General features: G+C 52.3%; 1 protein-coding gene across 1 annotated transcript in view; it reads right to left on the bottom strand.

Annotated features, from left to right (window-relative positions):
- Window positions 1-22,466, bottom strand: part of LMCD1 (LIM and cysteine rich domains 1) — an 86,889-nt gene extending 64,423 nt beyond the window's left edge. The window contains exons 1-6 of the mRNA XM_065749590.1: window positions 22,324-22,466; window positions 11,903-11,991; window positions 11,317-11,572; window positions 7,747-8,082; window positions 2,855-3,070; window positions 2,357-2,674 (exon numbers count right to left, since the gene is read on the bottom strand). Of these exons, the coding sequence (XP_065605662.1) occupies window positions 2,516-2,674; window positions 2,855-3,070; window positions 7,747-8,082; window positions 11,317-11,572; window positions 11,903-11,991 (1,056 nt within the window). The 5' untranslated portion in view covers window positions 22,324-22,466 and the 3' untranslated portion in view covers window positions 2,357-2,515. The remainder of the gene's footprint in view (window positions 1-2,356; window positions 2,675-2,854; window positions 3,071-7,746; window positions 8,083-11,316; window positions 11,573-11,902; window positions 11,992-22,323) is intronic.
- Between the last annotated feature and the right edge of the window lie 390 nt (window positions 22,467-22,856).

Below are 22,856 nucleotides of genomic sequence, written 5' to 3'. Positions count from 1 at the left end.
TCTGCAAGCAGGACCCAACTAGATGAACCCATGGCTAAGGCACTTGCACTGAGGGCAGGCTGTATGTGCAAGATGGATGTGAAGCCAGGACACTGAAAAGAATGAAGGCTTTGATTCTGTTACGGAGTGAGTGAGGATGAACAAGACCAGGTGCAGTGATAAGACAGCAGCTCTGTTTCCCAAAACACTGTGAGGAGGCAGGAGCCCACTCGGCATCCAACCTGGAAAGCCTCTGTTCCTCTGCACCGACATTTACCCACACTCCCACCGCCCACGTTCCCCTAAAGCCAACGTGACCAGAACAACCTCCACCCCAAGCCTCTGCAATTCTTCTAACTGTGGTGGGGTGGGCAGACAGCCCCCATCTGCCCAGCTCAAGGGGATGAGGAGCAGCTCTGGAGAAGCACTCTGAGGATCCCCGAGCCGACCCTGACATGGAAGAAGCACCCCAGCTGGGCTGAGGACCAGGCTCACCCCTTCACTGCAACACAAGGACAACGCAGCCAACCAAGGCAAAGCAAAACACACCCACTGAGAGGCCGCAGCAGCCTATTAGCAGCTGTTGTTCAGTTAATTTTCCCTCTCTTTTAATAACTTGATGTTTTATTGATTTTTTTTTTTTCCTGCACTTGATTTGTTGCTGTTCTGAACATGTGTGTGATGGCTGTGCACCCACCTTGCAGGGAAATGACTCCAGGAGGTAGCTATAGCTGCACGTGTACATGGACAGAGACTTCCCATCGAGGGATGCTGTTTAGATGTTAATGTCTTTGCTGAAATGTTTCTTTCCCAAGTGATTCGTGCTATTTCTCTCACTGCTCATGCTGAGTGTATGCATTTTTGGCTGCATTAACACTGGGGTTTAGAACTATGCTGTGTCTTTAAAACTAATTTACAAAGATTGACCATTTCCCTGTAACAAGAAGAGGCAGTAAAGCTAAGCACTGGGTTTTATTTTTCAGTTCCACTTTGCTTATAACTGAGGTGTCTGCATCTAAGGCTGGTCCAAGGGAGCTTTATTATTCTCCCTGGCACAACTTCAAATGCAAAGTCTATGCATCCTCTGGTGTCTTGTGGTGGCAAGCACATGGATGTGCCTTATACCATGTCTGTCTCGTCTGCCCTAGAGCAGTGACCATCCCCACTCCTCCCACGGTGGGGCACCACGTGCAGGGGCAGGCACAGCTCCTACCAATGCCTGCTGGCAGGTTACTCCATCCTAAGTAAGGAGATCCACAGCATGGAGGGGATTTTAAAGAGAGAAAGCATCAATTTCTGCAGTAGAAGGAAAACCTAGCAACTGTGAGCTCCTTACATACAGCTCTGCAAAAAAATATTCCAGTTGTTCCTGGTAAAGAATGGAGACAGAGTATAAGGAAAAGGATGGATCACACCAACAGTAGCCAGCCTGGACTTTGTATCTGGTATCTTCTGTGACTAACGTGAGCATGGCATGACAGGAAATGAACGTTGTTGGCAGAGATTCAGTGCAGGTCCTGCAGTGGTGTCACCCCAAAACAATGTGGCACACAGGGCTGACCTTGCTCAGTGCTGCAGGCTCCCAGGGAACTGTGTTCATCTCTGCTGGGTGCAGTCACTGCCATACTTTGGGGAGGGGGAAACCAGCACTGCAGCATCTCAGGCACAAAAATCCCAACAGGGCAGATTAGGCTGGAAAGCTGTTTTCCATAAAACTCCTGCTCAAAAGACAGCTGAAAAAGTTCCATGCTTTAAATGCTTAACTACCTCCAGTGTAGGGCAGGAGCACAATGCCTCTCTGTGCAAACACTCACTTGGAATAACAGACGGTAGGAGGCAAGCAAGATAAAGCTGGGAACAGGGTTTGGGTGAGAACTGCCAGGAGTGTTTGCATTCCAGCTCCGTGGCTAAAACCCAGCCTGGTGCAACTCGCGTGCTGCCCAGCACTGCCTGCCCTTGGGGAGATCTGCACAGCTCTGCCTGAGCTTCCCCCGATCGCTCCCTGTGCCATCTTGTTTCTCATTTCTACATTATTGTACACGTTGGACAAAGCTACAGCTACATGTTACTGCATTCTACATCGTGTGCTTTCAGAAAGAAATCACTCGGGTTAATGAAACTGTTCAAAACCATTGCTTGAATACAGTTGTCATCATTCTGTTAGTGTAAAGTTTCCAGTATGGATTTCAGAAAATAAAAGCAACCCTTGTTTCTGACCATGACCATAGGGTTAGCATGCCAAAAATATTTCTGAGATGTGTTATTTCTAAAAGAACACTACAAGACGTTAGTCATGAGAAGCTTTGGGAGACTTTGTAAAACAGCACAGATCTCTTTCAATCCCCTCCTCACAGGACACGTGGGTACATCCCAGCACACACGCCTCTCCTTCATTTCCTCCCCCAGTAAACCTCTTTCTTCATTCTCTATTGGATGCAAGGGGGTACTTGGTTGCTTGCAAGCGAATAACCAGGCTCTGCTTTTTGTTTTTAACAGCCCGCTTTGCATGTCCTTGTTGAATGACCCCACCCGCGGCTCAGAGCCGCTGGCTCCGGCTGCAGGCTGCGCACCGCGGGCTGCCCTTGTCCAGGCTGAAGGCTTTGCCGCTCAGCGGCGTCTCGCACTCCACGCAGGTGAAGTGCTTCTTGTGCCAGGCCATGCCCTCTGCGCGCTGATACTCCTCCGAGAAGATGATCTATGGGACAAACAGAGCCCTGCTCGTTTCCGCCACCCCACTGGCACAGGCAGCCCCTCGCAGCAGGACGGAGGGGTCAGGATGGGGACTGTTCTGCTGCCACACAGCACACACAGTGCTGTCACCAACCCCCCCCCCCCTGGGCCCAGGTCCTTGCAGCCTGCAGCTCCCAGGCCATACCTCGTCGCAGCCGGCGCAGCGCGGCCGCAGGCTCTCGCAGTAGTGACGCCCGCACCAGGCAGCCCCGCTCTTCCAGAAGTAGATGAGGTCGACCAGGGGCTCAGCACAGCGGCAGCACACGAAGCAGGCCGGGTGCCACAGCCGCGCGTAGCCCGCCCGGTCCGCGTACACCACCGGGCAGTCCTCCGGCACCGCCTGCTTGCAGGTCTCGCAGCGCTGCAAGAGAGAGCGTCAGTGCTTCTGCTGCAAAACCAGCTGCTGCCTGCCCCGTGCTGTGCTGCCTGGCTGCGGAGATGCCCTCGTTCGTGGCATCTTTCTGATGCATCACTCTCATTCACCCAGCTGGTAAGCTCGGCAAAACAGAACAACGCGTGCCATCTCAAATGCTTCTCACTTCTAAACGGTCTGAAGGGACTGCTGCTCGGCGCCCCGTACTGCCAAGGACAGGGGAAACAAAGCATGCAGTCCCAGGCCTGCACTGCTTAGGCTGTTTTTGTCCTAGCTCTCGCTCTGTGAAGATAAACTTAAGAATGCTAAAGCCAAATTTCAGCTTGGAAGGCACAGCAAGCAGAAAGCAGTCTGCAGCGATGCTATAGAAACAGCACAGTGAGGTGAAAGAGCAAGAAAACACTGAACTGAAGAGAGAGAGATGCGTGCAGCTCAAGGAACTGCTGGAAAATGTGTCTTCATCCTGCGCTGGGGCTCAGTGACACTGACGGTATCACAGAGCACTCGTGGCCAACAGGAGCAACATCTCCAAACGCACTGCCCTCTGTAAACATTTGGACAGTATTAAGTATGGACTGAGCACCAAATCTTAATTAAAAGTCATTATAAATGTCCATCTGCCAGCCCGCATCTGGAGCACTGCTCACAGCCTTCCAGCCAAGTCCTTGGGCAAGTGAGCCTGGCACTGCCCACTGCCAGCTGAATAAATGCACGGCCCTGGGGGAAAGCCCCCAGAACGACAGCCAGCCTGCACTAAAATCCAAATGTTCTCTGGGAAAAAGCAAAGACATAGCGCAGAAAAATGTGCTGTGTCAAAGACGGATTCTATGCACGCAAATCAGGAGCTTTGGTCTTTTCTGATCACTTCTTAACATGAATGTGTCTACGTAAGGCAGATGTCACTCTGCAGATTTCAGCATAGTGCAAGATCCCAACTTACAGCAGTCCAAAGAGACGGCGTGGGGTGGCTGTGCCCGCAGGGTGACCTGTGGGTGGTCAGCTCAAGCTCTGAAGCTCTGCTCTGGCACCCACATCCAACCAGAGCTGGTGGGCTGCCACTTCAGCTCCCATTCAAGCCTAGGTAGTCCAGCTCATGCTCCTAAACAGCACTGGGGCTCCATCCAGCACAGCCCTGATGGTGAGGCCAGGCTTCCTCCAGCAAGCAGCAGTGCTGCCTTCAGAAAGACGAGGCACAGCATTAAGCAGCTCGTGTGTCATACGGCCAAGTGTGGGCTGAAAGCCCTGTAAAGCTGACACTGGTGCAGCCTCACCAGGCTGGCAACTTTATGAACTCTGTGCCTATCTGCAGACAAGTTTACCCACCATATCTATCCCTTTTTGCTAGTTCCTAGTATGAATGCTATATTGTTCTTGATATCTAGGGAGTTCTCTCGAGCTTGCGTCCCCCTTCCAGCAGCAGGCTGTGGTCTGGTCTACCTACGCCCACCCAGCTGCTTTGCAGGGCAAGTATTCCAAGCACGCCACACATTTTGCTCCTGCCTCCTCCTCTGCTCAGTCTGAACTTCTGGGAACTGCCCCACGCAGCCCTGTGTGCAGTTTCACACCATGGCAGGCATCTCCTGCTGCAGCAGCAGATCTGGTGCCGTGGAGAAGGCAGCACAAGACAAGACATTTCCAGGCCTGGAAGGGGATACCCCTGCTTATAGTGCTCTGTCCCTCTGACAGGTGCCAGCAGCCCTTCTAGGCACTCCTGAGAACTATGTGAGCAAGCAGATAAGCTGCCAGTGTGCTGCAGAATCCATGCTCTTTCTGTCCCTCTGCAAAACACAAAAACAATCCCACCACATGAAGCGACAGCACACCGTGTCAGGGCTGGCAGAGCATGATCTGCTGTACACGGGCAGACCATGGGGAAGCACTCCATGCTGAGTACAGGTTATGTCCCCACATACCAACACCTCCCCAGACCCAGCAGCTGCCACCTGGGCACCTGGCCTCACTGCTGCCTCCACCCTTCCAGCAGCCTCATCCTGCCCAGCCTCACTTATCTTGCAAGATCTAGCAGCGAGAACAAACACAAGCAGCTTTCCAAGACTGAGCTCAAATTTCTTGCCAATAAGAACTACTAAAAAAAAACAACAAAAAGAAGAAAAAACAACACAGAAAAAACCCCACTTATTTTGCTTCTTTCCATTGCAAATTTTCACTGTGCTTTTCCTCATGATCACATAACATATTCCTCTACCAGTACCACTCTAAAGAAAGAGTGGCTCTTCCAATGTAAGATGGCATTACAGTTAAGCACTCACTTTACACCTCCCTCACGTAGGAGATGAGTGGAGACTTTATGAGCACTGTTGCCAGAGGTGCTGTCCAAGAACGCATCCCTCTGTTCCCTCTGCTCTTCAGACCTGTTCTCTCCCCTGGCTGCAGCTCCCACAAAGGAGCTCCTGCCCAGACCTGCGGGGACAATGGCTAACTTGGATCAATGGCTGAAGGATCTGATGTGCTTGTTTCCAACACGGTGGCCCACAACACCAGAGGACCTCCCAGTTCTGGGAGGGTTAAAGATCCTTTGTGCTTGGTGGAAAGCATTCAGCTACTGGGACAGCCGTACTGCAGTAGTGGGGCCCCTCTCTGCAGCTGAGAAATGTTCAGAAAGCCATGTGAGCTCAGATGCCTTGTCCTCAGTGATTTACGTGGGCCCTATTTGCTTTCCTTTACACACCATTTCATCACAGCTGGCCTGAATGTGCAACAAGAGGTTTGCCTGCCCTAACACAGGGACCACACAGACACCTGAGGATTATTTCTTGGTGCAGAGTTTAGTGCCTTCCTGGTTCATTCTCTCTTCAAGGCAGAGTGCTTTACACCCAGCCTTCACAAATCCATGGCTCAGGCAGACACCTTGACCTGAAATAGGTGAAATCAAGCTGCTGGAGCTGACCAAGAGCTTCGGTATTAAACAGATGTGAGTCTGTCCTATTTCTAATGGATTCAAGGAAGAAACGTGACCAACTGCTCCAGAACCAGGATCTCCAAAATATCCAGTTCAGCACCTCATTGCCCGCAGGCTCACCTCTAATCCAAAGGCACTCACGTCTTCCCCAGAAGCCTTCCTCCTTGCTCTGCAGGAGCAGGTCTGGGATACGCAGAGGTGGAGAGCATCCACCTCGAGCCAGGCCAGCCCAGCCCAACCCACACCATGGTGGGCTGCCCCCTTGCTCTGCAGGGCAGGTACCCTCCTCCTCCAACCTCGTGATATTCAACACAGATTTAAGTCACTACGGAAAGGTTTACTGCCTGTTATTTTTCTATGGCAGAACTTTAATCCCCATGCAGTTTTGTAAAAACCAGCAGGCCTTCTGGAATTCCTTACTGTGGCACGCAGCCCATTCGCTTTCCTTCAGCTGCATTAATTCCTGCACTGCAGATCACATTAAAAATGATGAGTGTTTTGTTAGAATGGGAAATAGGAGCTCTGCCTTTGGTACAGCAAGAAACCAGAGCCCTCCAGAGCTTGCTGCGAGCTGGGCTGCACAACACATAGGTCAAAGAGCAGCTCCTGTGACCAACTTCACTGCAGTTCCATTTTCCAGCTAGTGCCTCGAGAAAAATAATGCTTAATACTCTAAGGAGAATAACATCCAGTTATGTATTTATTTAGAAGGACAGACTTGTAGCCTAAATAAACCCTAATTGCTAAGATGACTTTTATTAATGAGTGTAATGGAAATCTTGGTTGGTTTTTTTTTTTAACTTGAAATTCTTCGTCCAAATCAATGTTTTATTGCAATACTGAAAAACTTTTACTGCATCACTGGACTCTGAAAGTCAGATATGTGTTAATAGAAAAGGACATAGCAGAGGAGAGACATTACCCAATATGGAATGAAAATGAAAACTGCTCTTAACATGTTACAATCTCAGTTTAGCAGTTGCTAGAAAAATCTTGCCTTGAAAACATTCAGATACCATTTGTCCAGCTTTGAGTCCTCTGCTACAAGTCACCCTCCAGGGCGAGTACAAAGTATTTCCACTCAACATATGTTATGATAAGCATGTGTTCAGCAGTCACCATGGCCACTCAACTGCACTTAGAGAATGTAAATCTAAAAGGGCATTAGGGAATCTCAGCCTTTTTCTAGTGGAAATGTATTTCCAAGGCCGGAGATGTGTGTGCTCTGCACCAAGACCCCCAGGCAGTGGCAGCCCCCACAGTACATCCACAGCTGTGTCAGTGAGGCTGAGCCGCCCTTTGCCTGCATTCCTTCACTTGCACTGCTCCAGAGGCAGAGCCAGAAATGCTCACTAACATGCCGTAACACACCGCTTCTGATCTTATCTACACACAGTCACCTGTGAACAGATCACACTCAGTCTTTCAGAGCTGCCAAGTGAGTTGAACTCACTTGTTCTTGCAGCAAACAGAGAAGAGGCCTTTGCCCACTGAGGTGGTTCACCAGGTACGTGCTGCCGAGGGAGGACGGACAGCCCTTCCCTGCTGCCTTGGGTGGGTACAGGAGGCAGCCCAGGGCCTCTGGGTGCCACGCTGCAGCACCTGGTGATGCCAGTGAGCATCACCCACTTTGGGCGGGCATCCCAGCATGCGGACAAGCGGGAGCAGAGCAGCGAACAAGGCATGGCTAAGCACTATGGCACTGATTATCCCAGGAGCACCCATCCCTCCAGCCAGCACTTACGTAGAGCCCCCCAGGGGGCGTGCTCTCCAGGGCCCCGTTGGTGGTCTCGGGGGGCTTTTCGGCCGCCGGGCCCCCATCCCGAGCCTTGCCTTCCTCCTTAGCATTGCCAGCGTGGCCCGGCAGAGCCACCTCCCCGACGCCCAGCGCCTCGGCCTTGTACTTCTTCACGAAGTCTTCCATCAGCTTCACCTCAGCCTCGTCCAGGCCGCGGCACTGCGATGGGTCGTGGTCGTGCACCGGGAGCTGCCGCACCAGCTGCCGCCGGCGGTAGTGGGCTCCGTCCGTGCCCGCCACCGGCTGCATCTCCTTGGGGATCAGCTCCATGTACTGCATGGCCTGCGAGGGTGAGAGGTGACAGTGAGGTACGGAGCCCCGTGCTGCCAGCCCTGCAGCTCCTGAGTGCCACCTGGGCAATGGAAGGCCAAATGCACTCAGTGCCTGGCAGCACTGAGCGAGCTGGCTGCGGGGACCAGGGCACGAGGGACATGTCCTTCACGGAGAGGAACTCACAAGGGCACCCCAACCCCACCTGGCATCCACCTAGTGTGATTTACCATAAGAAATCCCTTTAGCATTCCCCATAAAGTCCTAAACCAAACCCAAAAAGAGCAGTCGGATGGCTGTGCAGCCTGAATCTCCCAGGCCAGCACTGCCACACTGCTGATGGTGCAGTGAAGGGGAGGTGTTTTGCCACAGACGCCTTGCCATGCAGCAGGCAGATGCCAAGAAACCATCCCCAGTGCTCTGCCTCCGACCCAGCTGGCCAGCAGCAGCTCCCATAATAGCTGTGTGAACGGATCTTGGAGCGGCTCATCCCAGCAGGACCCACATCTGCAGGAAGGGGCTGTGCTGTTTGCTCCTCGTTGGCCTGGAGCTTGAAGGGAAGGGAGTTTCCTACTCAAGGCATTTTTCCTATTGTAGTGTGAAGAGCAAACGGGCAGCCAGTTGGACCTCTGCCACTGGGTTTTAAAGACCAGCATCCAGCTGCGTTAGATTTGTTTCTTACTTGGTCAGCATTTGAAAATTGAATTTTAAAGGAATGGAGAAGTGATTAACTATTCGCTGTACAGAGTCCAGCTCAATAGGGCCTTTTAAATACAGAAACACAACTCTGAACAGCTCATCACGCCTGTGTAAACTTCAAAGTCAGCTTCCACTTCAGCTGCCTTCAGCCAAACAGCAATATTTCAGTGCAATATTTTTGCTTGCAGCTCTATGACAGCACCAAATAAATGATTTAATGAATTCACAGCTTCTTCCCCATGTCTCGGAGCATTCGTTAACCTTTCAGCACGCTACATTAGACATCAAAACTCAGCCTGTTGTGACTCCATGCAGGGACAGGATGGGTACCTAGATGCCTGCAGGGGCACGGTTGCAGCCTTGTGGGACACAGTGCTGCTGGGAGGAACTGGGTACAGAGCTGGAGGGTGCTGCGAAAGTGATCTGCTACCAAGATGGTTTTCACAGAAGTCGGAAGACCTAACAGGAACCACAGAAGCAAAAGACAAAAATTCACTTAAAGTTCATGCCAGGCCTCACACAGACTGCCTCACTGAATAAAGACACTGCCACTGACACCTGACAGATGGAAAGGAACACAACCCAAACTTCTAGCTGCTGTATGGCAATGAACCCTGCTGTCAAATGCAACTTTATGGTGCCCTGGCACAGATAATTTTGAGAAAGGCCATTTGAACTTTTCACCACTAACTACTGAATTTTAGAGACGTTTTCGGAAGTGCTTTCTCCACTTTCCCCCGGACCCTGAATATCTGCCTCCTATCTTACCCAGGCACGGAGCGATGAAGCCGTGCCCCAGGCTCCCCCTGTTCCTGGGCCATCTGCTTTGAGACAACAGTATGAAAAATACCACCCAAGTTTCCACTTTGCCATCAGAAGGAAATCACTGGGGTGAGTCAGTTGTGCATTAAAAACTTTTTGGCCAAAGTCCCTTCTGGACTACCGTGAGAACTGCTGACGTCCAGTCACCTCCCCGAGTCCATCAAGTTGACCATTAAGCCAAAATTTATCTAGATTGTCTTCAGAGTTCCTCGGCACTGTTTATACGAACCAAGACTCTTTCCAACCCGTTTAGGCACTGCTGCAGCCTCAAGAGACAGGGAGTTCCAGGGCTCCTTGAAGCACCTTTGCTCTGAGCCCTCTCTGTTGCTGGCTCAGCATCGCACGGCACTGCTCGGAGCTGTGCACTGCTGCAATGCAAACACACGTCTGCAAGAGGGAACATCTGTGCTGAGTGTCACAGAAGAGGAGGCAACGTGACAGCAGTGGGCTCTGGGAACAGAGCGACCCTGCCTGGGGTGCAACTGCCCAACACCACCCTGCAGCTTTTAGCAGTGAGAATTCAACTTCTGATAAATGCAGGGCTGGGCAGAGTGATTAATAAATCACATGCTGGGCTGGAGAAGTGCCATCATTGTTCTCCACATCCCTCAACGAGTTCCCTAATTCCCCCCGAGACCTACGGAAGGCAAACATTGGTTAAGCAAACATTCCTGCTGTGCTAGCTCCTACCAACAAAAAAGAAAGAGGAAACTACAAGCAGTAGCACTGTGATTGAGCAGCCAGACAGCAAAACGAGTGGGAGCCCTGGCCCTGCACGAATGCCAGAGCTCTGCTCGTGGCAGCCCCGGAGCGGCCGTCCCGCTGTGCACCCCGCAGGGCCCTCGCAGCGGGGGGAAGGCTGCAGGGCTGAAGAATAAATAACCGGGCTGTCACTCGGGTCTGCAGCTGCAGTTTCATATTTGTTTCCCAATTTTTCTTCTACAAAAGAATCTGGTTGCAATTTTAAGTCGCTTTAAACCATCTGCATAATTTGAAGAGCAAAGGCTGTTCGCTAATGAGAGCGTAATGTGTATTAATCCCAGCATCACAACAGTCAGACACCAAACGCTTTCCCTCCAGAAGCCCTCTTCTGGATGACTGACTTCCACGTGCCTGAAACCACCGCCCTGCATTCCCACAGCAGCACTGATACTGGCCCAGTAAGGCGGGACAGGGCTGGGGGCTTCGTGCCCTCCCACGGTGTGGGACGGTGCTTGCTGCCTCCCCTTCTGCTCGGCGCTCTCTGGACCACCCAACCTTCAGGCTGGGTGTTAGGAATAGTTTCTTCTCCCAAGAGCACTCAGGCACTGCCTCAGGCTGTCCAGGGGGGTCACTGAGCTGTGGGGATGTGATTAAATTGAGGTCAGTGGGCACGGTGGGTGTTTTAGAGGCATTTTAGATGCCTTCTCCAACCTTAATGATTCTGTGGTCCTCTGTAGTGGACAGATGGGATCTCAGCAATAGTTTTCCAGGACACGAATGTGACCAAAGGAGCGAGCGTTCTCGCTGTAAAACATGTAATGACCTCTAGCAATGTAAGCAAGCCTATAAAAGCCCAAAGGCAATCCGTTCCTCCTTTCTACCAACTTTGGTTATCTGCAGTTTCCAGAACACGAAGCATTGTGTGCACGCCTGCCAGGCAAACCCCAAGCTTTGCTGCTGCTCCTGCTGACTGTGCTGCGGGGCCGAGCTGTGCCCTGCTGGAACCAGCTGCTGTCCCCTTACCAGCTTCTGGGTGAGCCCGGGCGGAGCCCACTCGTACGTGATGGTGTCGAAGGTGGGGTCTTTCCGCGACACGATGGGGTTGGTGATGATCATGCGGTTCCTCTTGTAGATGCGAACGCCGTCCCCTCCTTTCACGCGGGCGGTGAGCGTGGCGTACTTTGAGTCCGACAGCAGGCGCCCAATTTTCCGGTCATCCTCCGCATCGGAGCTCAGGCAGTGGTCCTCCTGGCTGCATTTGCATGACTTGCATATTTTCCTACAGGGGACAAGGGACATCAGCCTTTTGATCCGAGAACGGAGGCTGGAGGCTCAGAGTGGAGCTCCCAGCACACAGGAAGGCTAAAGGCACACCGGGGGTGTGACATCAGCCAAAGGCCTTCCTGGCAGAACTGCCTGGGAGCTTAGGACCAGTGAATGGATGGAGAGCAGCCCCAGCTCAGTGCTCACCCAGGCAAGGCAGCGTGGCCCTCCCACCCCCTCCCAGCAGCACGTGGGGCTCTGCGCTTTCTGTGTGCTCAAAGCCAATGACATTGGTGGGACATGAACGGACACACTTAAGGACAGGGCCCACCCCGGGGCACGTTACCTCCAGGAATGTGGCTCGAAGCCCATGCAGGTCCCTCTGCAGCGCAAACACGGCACCCCTCGTCCCGACTGCGGCTGGCTCCCGGACATCTGGAACAGAGCAGGACGCCCGTGGGGAAAGGTTTGTTCCTCAGTGCTTGGCATGCTCAGGGATGAACTGTTTTCCCTTAGACTGAGGGAAGGGCAGCACCCATTGCAGCACGAGGGAGCAGTGCTGAGATGCGTGGTGCTGAGAAACCAGCAGGGCTGAGCGAGCTGCTCCACCAGCCCCGTACGTCTTACCCAGCAAACCCAGGGCAGCACACACAGCTCTGCCCTTATAGCAGAGCCGACCCCGTGCAGATTAAGCCTCAGTGCCCCAGTGCTCAGGGACACTGCCAGATGCCAGATTCCTTTAAGGCTCAACACCACCATGCCCTTGTTGGTGTCCACTCCCACACACCAAGTTTCCATACACAGTCTTCATTCTAGGAGTGCTCAGCGCAGTATGTTTGCATACACACGTGGAGTCCCTCAACACACAGCCGAGGCTGCAGAGCTTTCCATGGCTCGAGGAGGGCAGTGCCTGCCTGGCAGATCTCAATGCAGCCCACGTGCATTTCCAAGTTGTGACTCCCTTCTGTTTCACCACACAGCCCCTGCTAATCAGGATGAAATCTTTGAGAGCAGACCATTCCAGAAACTGCAGGACACTGCTTTGCTAACATTACGTCAGTCCAGAAAAATACATTTCTGAATGTTCTGATGTGCTCTCGAGTGCATGTGCACACATCCCCTGCCTCTGACATGCAGAAAATAGAACACTTTTGGATGCTTTGTTCAGAGCCTGCTCTCTAGAACAGGCATTACAGCTCCAGCACAGAACACGTAAGATATTGCCAGCTCTGGAACTGTGCTAGATACATACAGACCCATTTCTTCCCTTGTGTTTTTGTTTTTTGTCTTTAATTTAATTTAAATAATCTGTTATCTTAATGAGTCACACAGAAGCTGAGTACAGGCAAGGGACTACCAAGGTTTGTTTATTCAAAATGCAAACATCTGGATTAAATAAACTCATCTGGAAAAGTCTCCTTACACAGCCCACGTGGAGGAGAAGCAAAGAGAAAAGCTTTGTCAGCAGCAGGAGCTGAGGAGCACCCAGCAGGACAGCCCAAGGCCTCACAGCCCTCCCATCCATGCAGTGCTCTCACCAGGACCCGATCACGTGCCTTCCCCATTAGGAGCTCTGTGACTCTTTCAGAGCCTCTGCTTGCAGGTATCCACAGCATGACTCCACAGAGCATGACTCCAGCCACTAGTCCAGAGCCATAGGAAAACGTGGGGTAAATGCTATGAAAACTCAGCAGCTCTGCAGGGTGACACGTAGCTCCTGTCTCTGCCCTGGCAGCACCTGCCCGTGTGAGAGCTTGAGGTACAGGAACACCTCCACCCAAAGGATGGCAAGGTTCTCTCTCCCCGAACAGTGAGGGGAGTTCCCATCTGTGCAGGGCCAATGATAACACGAACCCAAGCCTGCTCTGCAGGCTGCCTGGTCAGCAGCACTTCCTGCCCAGATATGGAGCTTCTCCTCCCCAGCTCAGCTCCAGCTCCTCAAATATGCATAAAAGGAGATTTTGTCTTAAAAAAAAAAAAAAAAAAAGATGGAAACCCCACCAAACCCAGTAAGGATGTGAAACAGGACAACTGTCTCAGGCCCTGCCAGTATCCAAACCCATTTGGGAACAGCAGTGTTAAAAAAGATGCACGACTTTAAGATATGAAGAGTTTGAAGACATTTGTAATGCCTTTAGAAAATGTCTATGTCAACAAACTGCTTGGAAGAAAAGCAAGTTCTGCTCCCCATGACTAGATACACCATGCATTTTAAGACTTCTATTTTGGCTTTTTGTGTCTTATAGCATTCTTGCTACTAAGAGAAAGCAAGTCGGTGCAGAGGAAATTCTTAGGCGGTGAAATGATAGGAAATTGAGGCTGTTCTACCCACAAAAACATCTCTGAACAATCTCAGGAATACGCCAGCCTCTTGGTCAGTGCAATACTGTGGTTCATTACACTGGCCAAAGAGAAGTCCATCCTAGACACTGGTTAGTTTGCTCAATTTTTGGAAAAATAGAGAACCTACAATGACAAACACCAATGTAAAAAAAAAAAGTCATTCCTTTTTGCTTAGACTTGCCTATTTCAGAAAGGAGCAATGTGCTTCCAAGGTGGGCAGACCCTGGCTGGGAGCTATGAGCCAGCCAGGACACAGCTCCACCAGCCTCGCCCAGCTCGTGGCTCAGCTGAGGTTTCAGAAGACCTCTCCTGGTGCATCACCACCCTCTGAGCACACACCTTGGCCATTGTCCCCTTGGGTCTACTGAAGTTAACTTGACAAGCGAGCTTCTTGCAAGGGGCCATCTTCAATGACCGACAGAGGAAGAGCTGTTTTCACATCCAGGTGATTTGAAGACCCTTATAAATAAGCTTCTTTCTACTCTCTTCACAACAGCAGTTTTAAGTGCGAGACATTTAGTACATCCAGGAAGAGGGGACTCCAGACTGAGCTTGGTAAACATCTCCCAGGCAGTGTTCTTATAGTAAAAACCATGCCACCCCCAGGCCAGTGCTGCAGGGAATCACCTCAAACTCCCGGACCACATGGAGCGCCCAGGGCAGAGCAGACACAGCAGCTGCCCCAACACAGACCCTCAGAAATGCCCCCTCCCTTCCACAGCTGCATCTCCAGTGCACAGATAGTTCCCACTGCCCTGTGGGATTGGCTCACTATGGACACAGAGCCCTGTGCACACATCCAGACTGAAGCTGCAGCAATGAACAGCTCTGCAGCAAACACAGCAGCAGCCAGGACGAGGTCCTCCTGCAGACAGTGATGAACAGGCTGACAGACTCCATGGCATGGGAACAGATCTTGGGACATATTTAACAGCTCTGCTTGTACAGGCACGGGGCAGGGCAGCTCTAGCTCCCAGGCCACTCATTCCATGAGGCACAACGGCTCTGCAGGATAACGAGTAGGAGAAATTTAATATTAATACAAACGTTAACGGAGCTTACAAGAAGGGCAGCATGGGAAAGCTAACGCCCTATAGCTGTGTTTGCAGAGAGGTGATTTATCTCATGTCACTGCGGGATCAGGAAGCTCTTAACGTCTGTAACACAGATTAACCAAGTGCTTTCCTTTAAGGACTTTGAGACTGAGATAAGAGGGAATGGAGCACAGGAACAGCTGACTGCTATCCAGCCCAGCAGAGCACGAACCAAAGGGATGCTGACCAGGCTCTGCACTGCTCACAGCCTGCTCCCCTCCCAGGCAGGGGCATCCACCTTTGCTAATTTGCTACTGACAGCACAGAAGCTAAATGCAGTCGTGACTCTGGCACTAGCTTTTCAGTGATGCTCAGTTTCCCTGCCTTCATTTTGCTATCAGATTGCTCAGACTAGGCTGCTCCTTACACCATCTTCTTGGCCATACTTTGGCAAGGCACAAGGTCAAGAGAAGTGATAAATTCCTCTTGATGCCGAGCAGAAGCACGCTACATGTTGTGGGACTGGGATATGTGTCCCCCAAGGGAGGTGAAAACAGGAACTCGGGGTCAGCTCCAGCTGCAAGAGCAGTCACTGTAACAAGACAATATCTGACACAGGGAGATCCTTATCAGAGCAGGGATGCTCAGACCATGCTCCCTTGGAAGACCTTTCCTCAGGCACATGCACCAGAACCTCAGTGTAATCACAAAAGGTAACAGGCCAGGTAACAGCAACAGGGTGAGAGGTGATGGCCTCACATTGCACTGGGGAGGGTCACACTGGATTTAGGAACAATTTCTTCACCAGATTGCAGACAGGCACTGAGCAGCCTGCTCAGAGGTTGGGGGGCAGTGGGGGGTGTCGCCATCCCTGGGTGTGCTCCAGGAACATGGAGATGTGGCACTGAGGGCTGTGGGCATTGGTGGGGAGGGCAGAGTGCTCCCAGCATCACAGAGGTGATGCAGGCCCCCCAAAGTGTGGCCTACCCCACAACCCCCCAGCCTAGAAGAGCCCCCTGGGTGGGCTTGTTTGGGAACTGCTGAATCACGGCCTGAACCACTGATTGGTCACCTGAGGTGAGCACCAGTCAGCCATGGGGGCACAGGTGGAGGTGAATACCTGTGTGATTGGAAGGGGTGGAGCCTGGCTCCACCTCTCCCATACCCCATTTAAGGGCTGACCACCACCAGGGAAGGATCTCTTCTTGGAGATCCCTCCCATGTGGAGTCCCCTGTGAGCCTTGTCATCCTGAAGGTGAGCCATCTCTTTTGTATTATTTGTATGCTATCTATATAGAACTACTCAAAATGTACCATCATCTATACTATTTCTTTGTGAAGTACCATCCTTGGGAGCTATTTACCCCACACTTGGTGAGCCAGGCAGGCCCAGTAACGTATCATAGTGATGCACCAAAACAAACTTTAGTTGCCCTGTCACGGAAGAGTCCCATCCAGGAAAGAAAATATCCTATTCCTGAAGACGGATGGGTCCAGTAAGGGTAACCCAAGTAAGTAGAGAGCAGTAGCGTACCATCCTGCCACAGACACAATCTGGTTCGAAGAGGGGGATGGTCAAAGCAGCCAGTGGGCAGAGCTGCGGGCGGTGTGGATGGTTATAACCAAAGAACCTGGTGATGGTATCCTGAATATTTGCACAGATAGTTGGGCTGTGTATCGGGGGCTCACTCTTTGGATCGCACAGTGGGCCACCCAGGATTGGACTATCCACTCCCGACCGATCTGGGGCAAAGATATGTGGTTAGACATATGGAATGCAGTCAAACACAGAACTGTGCGTGTCTACCATGTTTCTGGTCATCGACCCCTACAGTCACCAGGAAATGATGAAGCCGACGCACTGGCCCGAGTTAGATGGGTTGAGAACTCGCCATCTGAGAATATCGCTTACTGGCTACATCAAAAGCTGCGGCATGCTGGGCAGAAGACCATGTGGGCAGCCGCTAAAGCGTGGGGACTGCCCATACAACTATCGGACATCGCTCAAGCATGCCGAGACTGTGACGCCTGCTCTAAGATAAGACCGAGGTCGTTGCCTGAAACTACAGCCCATCTTGCTAGAGGACACAATCCTCTACAGAGGTGGCAGGTTGATTACATTGGGCCCCTCCCTCAGTCTGAGGGGGCGAGATATGCCCTAACCTGTGTCGACACTGCGAGTGGGCTAATGCAGGCCTATCCAGTACCAAAAGCCAACCAGGCATACACTCTAAAGGCACTCACAAGGCTGATGGCTGCCTATGGGACACCGCAAGTCATCGAGAGCGACCAAGGAAGTCATTTCACGGGTGCAGTGATACAACGCTGGGCAGAAGAAAATAATATTGAGAGGCGATTCCACCTGCCATATAATCCAACGGGGGCAGGCCTTATCGAACGTTACAATGGTATTCTCAAGGCTGCCCTGAAGACAGACTCTCAGTCCCTGCAGGGGTGGACAAAGAGACTCCACGAGACCCTGCGGGACCTGAATGAAAGACCTAGAGACGGCAGACCCAGTGCCTTGAAAATGTTACAGACAACATGGGCCTCCCCACTTAGGATCCAAATTACGGGCACTGACAATGAGGTGAGACCTCAGATTGACTGTGAGAACAATCTTCTGCTCCCTGCCCCTGAGGACCTAAACCCAGGTACCAATAAAATAAAATGGCCCTGGAAGGTGCAGATAGGATCACCATGGTGCGGCCTACTTGCACCTTGGGGGAGGTTATTGGAGGTGGGGGGTTCGGTAGCCCCTCTGGTAATTGGTACATGGCCTACTGAAATAATGGTTAACACTCCAGCCTTTATTGCTAAGGGGACCCCTATCATGTCTCTGTGGCAGATCAGGACACCCCCTTTGGTGCCTGATATGTGCCTAATATAGTTGTACAGCCACAGACATCGGGTCAAAGGGTTTGGTACAAGCTGAAGTGTTGACCCAAGACAGGAATACGGCCTGTATCTTGCCCTGGAGAGCGGATCTTCCCCTCTTGGTACCTCTAAAACACTTGTATTACTCCCCATAAGTCTATGAGTCGCCAGAAGGAACCAAACAGTGCTGAAGTGTTCCAGAATTGCTGTGAAATCGTGTGCAGCATCTGGTGATGGTCTGACTGGGACTGATGACACATAAGATGGACCTGCACTGTGTGATTGCATGCTTCCAGCAGATACCACTGAGCACTGGCCCAAAGAAGAGTTCGACGGATGTGCCAATCATCACTCATCTCGGATTACATCAACATGTGTTGTGATGGGCAATTATGTAAGTGTCGTGATATATTGGGTCTCTGTATCAAGGGGAGCTCACCTTATGGTTACTTGATCAGTGGTTCATGTCGTGAAGGGGTGGAGTGTATGGGAACTGCTGAATCACGGCCTGAACCACTGATTGGTCACCTGAGGTGAGCACCAGTCAGCCATGGGGGCACAGGTGGAGGTGAATACCTGTGTGAGTGGAAGGGGTGGAGCCTGGCTGCACCTTTCCCAGACCCCATTTAAGGGCTGACCACCACCAGGGAAGGATCCCTTCTTGGAGATCCCTCCCACGTGGAGTCCCCTGCGAGCCTTGTCATCCTGAAGGTGAGCCATCTCTTTTGTATTATTTGTATGCTATCTATATAGAACTACTCAAAATATACCATCATCTGTACTATTTCTTTGTGAAGTACCATCCTTGGGAGTTATTTACCCTGCAGGGCTCCTCCACTGCAACGAAGTTTGGGGATCAACAAGTGCAACTGTGAGAAAGGCCCTCCATCACAGGAAAAGGAGGGCACATTCACAGTGGGTAGGAGCAGTTTACTCCACAGAATTGATTAGTTCCTGGGATAGGGATGGATAGCAATTAATTTATTGTCATTTTTCCACTATAGAAATGAGCCTGCATAATAGGGAGGGAGGTAAGTCAGACGACTTCCTTAAAGGAAATCCAGCAGCTGGAGAGTGTAAACACCCATGCAAATGGAATCAACTTGTAAGGGCAGTTGCCTGTGCTTGCATTAATATATGCACATGTCACTATAATATCTTTGACTCAGAAAAACACATGATAGTTCTGTTTTCTCACTTTCATAGATGGAAAATACCTATTGTAGTCACAACCTAAAAGCAATTTGTTTCTCTTCCAGGTTGAGCACGTAGTTATCTGAATTACCACGCTCATAGGAAAATAAATCCCTTATACATAGACTGTCTGCAGCCTCAGATTCTCTCCAGAGGGTTTGCAGATGAGTTAGGATCACCTGGAATACTGGAGGCACTAATTGATGTTACACGTTGCAGAATAAGAAGTTTATCTCCTGTTATTTCAGCAGCACAAAGAGTGGGAAAAGGCACTGCTATCTGAGGAGACCATTTCCATGGAGCTGCCAGAGCTCAGCCTACGGCGTGTCAGAGATAACCGAGCAGACATCTCGCTCTTCCAAGAGCGCATAGTTGGCAGCGTTCCTCTCCACACCAACAATGTGTGAACTAACGATAAGAGAAGGGCTGGCTTCAAGAAAATAAGTGGAAGAGATTTTTCCACAACCGAGACAGCGCTTCAGGCTTTTGGTCTAAAGTAGAGAACCAGAAGCTGCAAGCAGAGGTGTGCAATGGGAAGAACCCAGCTGAGATGCAGTGTGCGTGAGCACGTGGCCACCATGCCCAGCTCAGCGCAGTCCTGCAGGCCACCACCTGCTTTCCTACCATCAGTTATTTCCCAGCGATGTTACCATGAATAAGCTGTGCAAGAGCTGATCCTGAGGGAACACACAGCCTGTCTTGCAGGGCAAGACCTGCAGAGCTCCAGCACTTGAGGCTGCCAAGGGCTGAGCAGTGACACAGCGGTGTGTACAGGTACCACCACCCCGCGCTCCCAGTGCTGGAGCAATTGCCTCAACTCAAAGCCTCCTCTGATCTCAGCTGCACTGCCTGCAGCACAGGACAGCTCTGCAGAGCCATGGGTGAGGGGGTGCACACACAGCAGCCAGACTGGAAGCAGCTCTCCTTTTCCAAAGCTTGGAAATTGCTTCCTTCAGATCTTCCTTCAGATCTTTCTTTCAGCTCTGTCTGAAATAAAGCAATAGCTCCAAGCGAGCACATCCAAATACCGCTTCTCCTGAATGGAGGAAATACAATATTTTTCACATTTTAAAAAAGAAAAATCTCAGCCTGAACAAACATTGCAGACACTCCCTCTCTGCAGGATGAGAAGGATTTGGTAACTTGTAAATTGTACTTTTGAGTCTAGATTCAGCCCCAAGTCCAAGCCTCAAAATAAGCTCTTTAACCCATGTCCTGCTTTATGATTTCATATCTATAAATACTTGCTCAGAGCTAAGCAGGTTTCTGCATTAAGATCAACATCTGCTTCTCTAAGACAGCTGCATTTCCTCTGGCTTTGGCAGAACAGTGCTGGCTACCTGGAGCACGCACTGCCTTGCAGGGGGGCACGGGGGGGCACAGTGCCAGCACCTCATCAGCCAAGGGCTGCCCGACACAGAAGGTGATGGCTTTCCATGACAAAGCCCTGAATTTCTGATAAAGAGCAGCACCACAAAGTAAGACACAGTCTCTAACAGATGAATAACTTTGCAGTTCAAACGTTGAGAATTGCAAGGCCAGTCTGCTTGCACACGTAGATGATGTGTGCACGCAGTGGCTGCAGTCAGTGTTAACTATCATTGTTTTCTGCTTGCAGAAATCCATGCTAAAGAGCTGGAGAAATAAAATGCTAAAGAACCCAAAGTTACATTAACTGAGCAAACTTTACCTTGGCTTTGGAAAGTGCTTTTAGCTTAAAGGGTTATTTTCTTCTCCTAAAAAAAAAAAAGTTGACTGAATGCAGTGAGAACAGTACACAAGCCCCAGTGCCTTCTGCTGCCACCGTCCAGCTGAACCAGCTCCAGGGCAGCACGAGGTGCCAGCCATCACACTTTATCTTTGTTTCAAGTTTTAGCTCTCCATTTAGAATTCAATCTAAACAACCCACATGCCAAGCAGAACGCCGTCCTGCTCATGCTGGTTTAATTTCCTCAGAAAGAATCCCATAATGCGCTAGGCAAGACATCAACAATAATTAAACCCAACAGTGATTGAAAATCAAATTTTCAGGGCCCTGCAACAAGCTCTAATGAGTTCCAGACCTGCCTTCCCGGCCTGCTCAGACCAGCCGCGCGGCGCTGCCAAGCCAAATTAAAATCTGACAGTATTGCACCCTGTGCCCAGAAAAATTGCCCTTCTCATGATTCAGGAAATTAAACAGCCGTCTGCCACGAAGACACCCATTTGTCTTTGGGCGCATTATTCAGACGGATCCTGGCTCAGCATGCTCTCTTGTTTTTGCTGTGCCATTCCATTTCCCGTTTCAAGGGCAGAGCAGTGGGGACAGTTCCCCTCCCGGCCCAGACAGACACAGGGATGTGCAGCTCTGTGCTGCCATGTGCTGAGCGGGCATGGCTCCCCACACACCATCCTCTGCAGACGCTGTCAATCCCTGCCGAGCTCGAATTGAAGCGACAGCTGAAAGCGTCCTTCACCTGAGGGGAGCTAACATCAAGCCACGTGTTCCAGAAAGGCTGGCACACAGAAGCTTTTCTCTATGTATTTCAAGCTCTCTGAGCCACCACAGCACAGCTGCGTGGTTCTGGCCCTGCAGGGATGATGCTCAAAGATCGTGGCCAACAGGCCCAGCGCAGACAGCTCTGCCCCACGGCACTGCTGCCACATGGCACAGCACCTCAGCTGCTGCTCCCACCGTGCCCCCAGCCCGGGGCAGAGCTAGCGCCTGACCCCAACCAACACACAGCAGCACAGCCCTCAGCTGCAGCCAGGACTGAGGAAGAGGCATTTCCCACTCGTGAGCTCTGCCTCGCTCAGCACTTGGCAAGAGCCCACCTAGTACTTCAGCTGGCACCCATGGGCGCCCTGGCACAAGGCTGCAGCAGACCCCGCGGCCACTCTGACGGGTACCACGCTGTAGGACGGCACCAAAGAAGCCCCTCACCAGGCGCTGCCCCGTGCCTGCAGGACAGGGGCATCCCACCGGCGGTCAGCAGGAGCCGCACACGGAGCCTTTCCCCCAGGGTCAGTGGGACTCCGCTCACCGCGACCACAAAGAGCGCCCCGCGCAGGAGCGGCCGCTCCCGGGCAGCCCCATTCCACGCAGCTCCGCACGGCTCCACTCGCTCATCCCACGGCACTGCGGTGGAGATGCGGGGCCGCTCAGCCCCCGACGGCCGAGCGAGTACAGCCGGCAGAGCCCGAGAGACGCAGCCTCGGTGCCGGGCGGGTGCGCGGCGCTCAGCCGCAGCCCACGGAGCGCGATCCGCCCTCCCGACAGCACCGCATCCCGACCCACGGAGCGCTCGGGAGCCGCGGCACTGCGGCTTCAGCTCCTCACCGGAGAGCGGCGCGGTGACCGACGCGGGCTGAGACCGAGGGCATCACGGAACGGACGGGAGCGAATCCGCCGCTCCGCACCGCGGAACGCTCCGCTCCCGGCGGGGAGCGCGGCCACCCGAGCCCCGAAGCACCCGACCCGACCCACGCCGCGAGTGGGACGGGGCGCGCAGCCCCACGCACCTCCTGCACCCCGGCGCTCCGCTCCATCCCGCAGCCCGCCTGCCCCGCGCCGCCTTTCATTGGCGGCCCCCGCGGCCCCGAGCGGCCCTCGGCCAATCCGCCGCCGGCAAGAAACTTTCCCGACCAATGGGCGTGCGGGGGGCGGGGCCGGACGGGGCGCGCCGCGCTGCGCGCACGTGCGCTCGGGGTCCGCGCTGCGGAGCGGCGGCGGCGGATGCGCGGTATTTTTAGCAGAAAACAACGTCTGAAGTCGCGGATCTTTTGGCGTGGCACCGCGTGCCGAGTGCTGAGCGACCGGGCGTGCCCTCCGCGTGATGGTGCGTGGGGGGGCTCGGTCTTCTGCGCCGCTTC

This window comes from Cyrtonyx montezumae, unplaced genomic scaffold (assembly GCF_038088225.1).
Source record: "Cyrtonyx montezumae isolate F1298 unplaced genomic scaffold, pur_monq_1.0 scaffold_6, whole genome shotgun sequence".
Classification (NCBI taxonomy): domain Eukaryota; kingdom Metazoa; phylum Chordata; class Aves; order Galliformes; family Odontophoridae; genus Cyrtonyx; species Cyrtonyx montezumae.
This window is presented reverse-complemented; position numbering and strand designations above follow the sequence as displayed.